The sequence below is a fragment of the Morone saxatilis genome, unplaced genomic scaffold, assembly GCF_004916995.1.
Source record: "Morone saxatilis isolate NCDOM2014 unplaced genomic scaffold, NCSU_SB_2.0 Contig9, whole genome shotgun sequence".
Classification (NCBI taxonomy): domain Eukaryota; kingdom Metazoa; phylum Chordata; class Actinopteri; family Moronidae; genus Morone; species Morone saxatilis.
Window position 1 is genome coordinate 958,991 of NW_023340268.1, and position 2,884 is coordinate 961,874.

At 35.5% G+C, this 2,884-nt stretch overlaps 1 protein-coding gene across 1 annotated transcript in view; it reads right to left on the bottom strand.

The window, feature by feature from the left end:
- Positions 1–6: 6 nt before the first annotated feature.
- LOC118342849 overlaps positions 7–2,884 on the bottom strand; it is a gene marked incomplete in the record, with an annotated part of 5,838 nt that continues 2,960 nt past the window's right edge. The window contains 6 exon segments of the mRNA XM_035681511.1: positions 7–227; positions 618–683; positions 810–878; positions 1,082–1,153; positions 2,127–2,219; positions 2,297–2,584. Coding sequence (XP_035537404.1) covers positions 634–683; positions 810–878; positions 1,082–1,153; positions 2,127–2,219; positions 2,297–2,584 — 572 coding nt within the window.

Consider the following 2,884-nt stretch of genomic DNA (forward strand, 5'->3'; position numbering starts at 1 on the left):
AACCACAACGCTGACGCAGGCAAAGCCAAAAAAACCCCCACACAATTTACAAAATTGTACATCTGTAGATTAAAAGAACACAATTTAAAATTAAAGTAAAATTAATTGTAAACGTGAAAATTATTAAATCCTGAAACACAATCTATTATACGGCATAAATTACAGCGGCTGGATCAGCGTTGAGTCAACAGGAGGAGGAGACGATGTATTCCTTATCTGGTCCGTTTCTGTAACACAAACAAAACGTTTCTCACTGAAAGTAAAAAATGATCCATGAAATGTCAGTTTCATCTAACTTAAAACTAAGTTTAAGTAATAAAAAACAACTCATGCAGAAGTAAGTGGATATTTTCTGGTGGTTTTATGTTTTGGAAACTGCACTCCGTTGGATTTTGGACATTTCTTTACTCTGTTTTGACATTTTATAGGCAAATTGGTTAGTTGATTAATCTGGAAAATAATCAGAAGCATTAAGGAATATTAAAAATAAAACATAGTTTTAGTCACAGTAATGCTGAACTCTTACACTACTTGTATAACACATTCTTTTAATGCACTAAATTCACAACATGCACTACATTATATAAATAATAGCCAACATAAAGAATGAAACCTACATTTGTTTCAGTGACATCAGAACTTGTTGACGAGGGAATAAAGGGGCTCACTGGGTTGAGATGTTGCTGTAAAAAAACCAAAACAAATATGAATATTTAAAGCAGCTACAGCGAAACCAAATATACACAGTATCATCTGAATGAATTGACTGTGTGACAGTAGCTGGATACTGATGACAGTTCAGACTTTACCGCTCTCGTTTGCCAGTGCTGGAAGTTCATGGATGACGGAGTAAGTCTGATCGTTTTGGTTTAAACCATCTAGAAATTAAAACCGACACACATTTATTGAACTGAACCTTTTCACCAGTTGTTGACTAATTCCAGTGTTTTTGCATACGTGATTAATAATGTGTTTCCTTCAATAAACAAGTTATGCACAAAAACGTATTGACTCTGTATAACTGCCAGGTGGCACTTTAAGCCTAGTTTATAATAACTCTTTAATAACTCTTATGTCTCACCTTGTGCGGGTTCAAACACAGATCCAATCGATACCTTTTCGTAGTAGATGTCAGGCATTTCCTCACCACTTCCTACCAAATAAGAGCATGAATGTGACACAGTTATTGCTTCAGTGGACAGTCATTTATAGGAATGATGAAAGATATGACGATATATGCTCTAATATGTTAAAATATGTGAAATAAAAGGAATATACGCATTGTTTTGCACAGTTTATACCCTACCTAGAAAATACAAAATGATTTGGTACTTTGATAAATAAAATAGAAGAGCAAATATATTTAGTCGATTGTTGTCTGGGAAATAAAGGAATCTTTTTCAGTCATAATTTGTCTAATTTTGTTAAAATTGTATCTTAAATCAATGAAAAATATAGCCAAAGCATTACACCTCAAAACTTGAACAAGTAAGTAAGTAATGTGTACAAGTAAAACTATTTAATCTGTGTCAGGTTCTGATTTACTACTGATCTTTTATCTTTGTAACCTGAACACTAGTGACCTCCGCCCAGGGACTAAAGATGAAAATGTGCTTTTAGCTATATATTGTACAATACATTTATTGTGTATTGCTAAATAAACATAGAAATAAATAAATAAAAACAGGACTTTAACCCATGAGACTGCTGCTGGTGTCCCGTGTGAAACCAGAAGTAAACAATTTATTTAAAGTTACCTTCTATTCATGTATCAGTTAAGATATTTTATTAAACCTTATCAAGTGCTTTTTGTGCCGAAACCTAACTGCGATCATTTCACAGCCCTAACCACGCAAGCTTTATTTTGAAAATCTAACAGGATTATCACTAACTTGACCACAGGGCTGTGCACCCAGAAATAACACTAAAGGATACCTACAGCTTTATATTTTAAAGCAAAGGGCCACTGTTTGAGCAGTTGGGAGTCAAAGGTTATTGAAAAGACGCCATCATTTGTTATTATATTATATATATATTCTACGTAGGTAAAGATGGTGTAACGTTTTTTTTATAATTTATAATCACCAAAATAATGCATTTTCAGATATATTTCATCCGTCATTCACCTCGTCTTTTGATGCGGCATCTCCAAATGAGGAAGAGGATGATGAAAATGATGAGGAGGAGGGGGAGGAGTATTACAGCCAGCAAAACAGCAGCTGGAAGATAAAATTCATAATAACTGACACACTAACACAGAAATATAGGTGAAATGATGCTGAACTGCGACTCTCACCTCTCTCACCTCCCTCAGACTCCTCCTCTTTGCTCACATTCAGATACGCAGCTGGTTTTCCATCACAGAAGTACAATCCGGCATCATCAGGCCGCACTCCTTTTATCGTCAGCACGTTTTCCTCGGCCGAATATTGAAACCTGTGCTCGTCCGTCTGATTCTGAGAGAAAACAGTGATGTTTTTTCCATTCCTTTCTCTGGTCCACATTGGGACACGTGACCCAGAAACGTCAGAGAGGCATTTCAGAACGACGCTGGCTCCAGCAGCTATATCTTGTCTGGGTTTTCCTGTATGTGACAGAACATAGTGAGAGAGTTAGTAAAAAACTAAAATAATGTTAAAAAGCACACTTCATAATACAAGTCTGAAGGCTTGAAGACTTTCTTTGAGAAACTCCTTGTTCTTGCCCACAAGTGGAGGAATAACATGGCGGTCAAAGTGCTGCTGGAACGTACTTTACTCCACTAAATCTCAGAGGCAAATATTGTAGTTTTTACTCCCCTACATTTGTCTGACAGCTTTAGTTACTTTTCTGATTTAAATTCTTCAATTCAATTGAGTTGTATTTGTATAGCATCAATTCATAA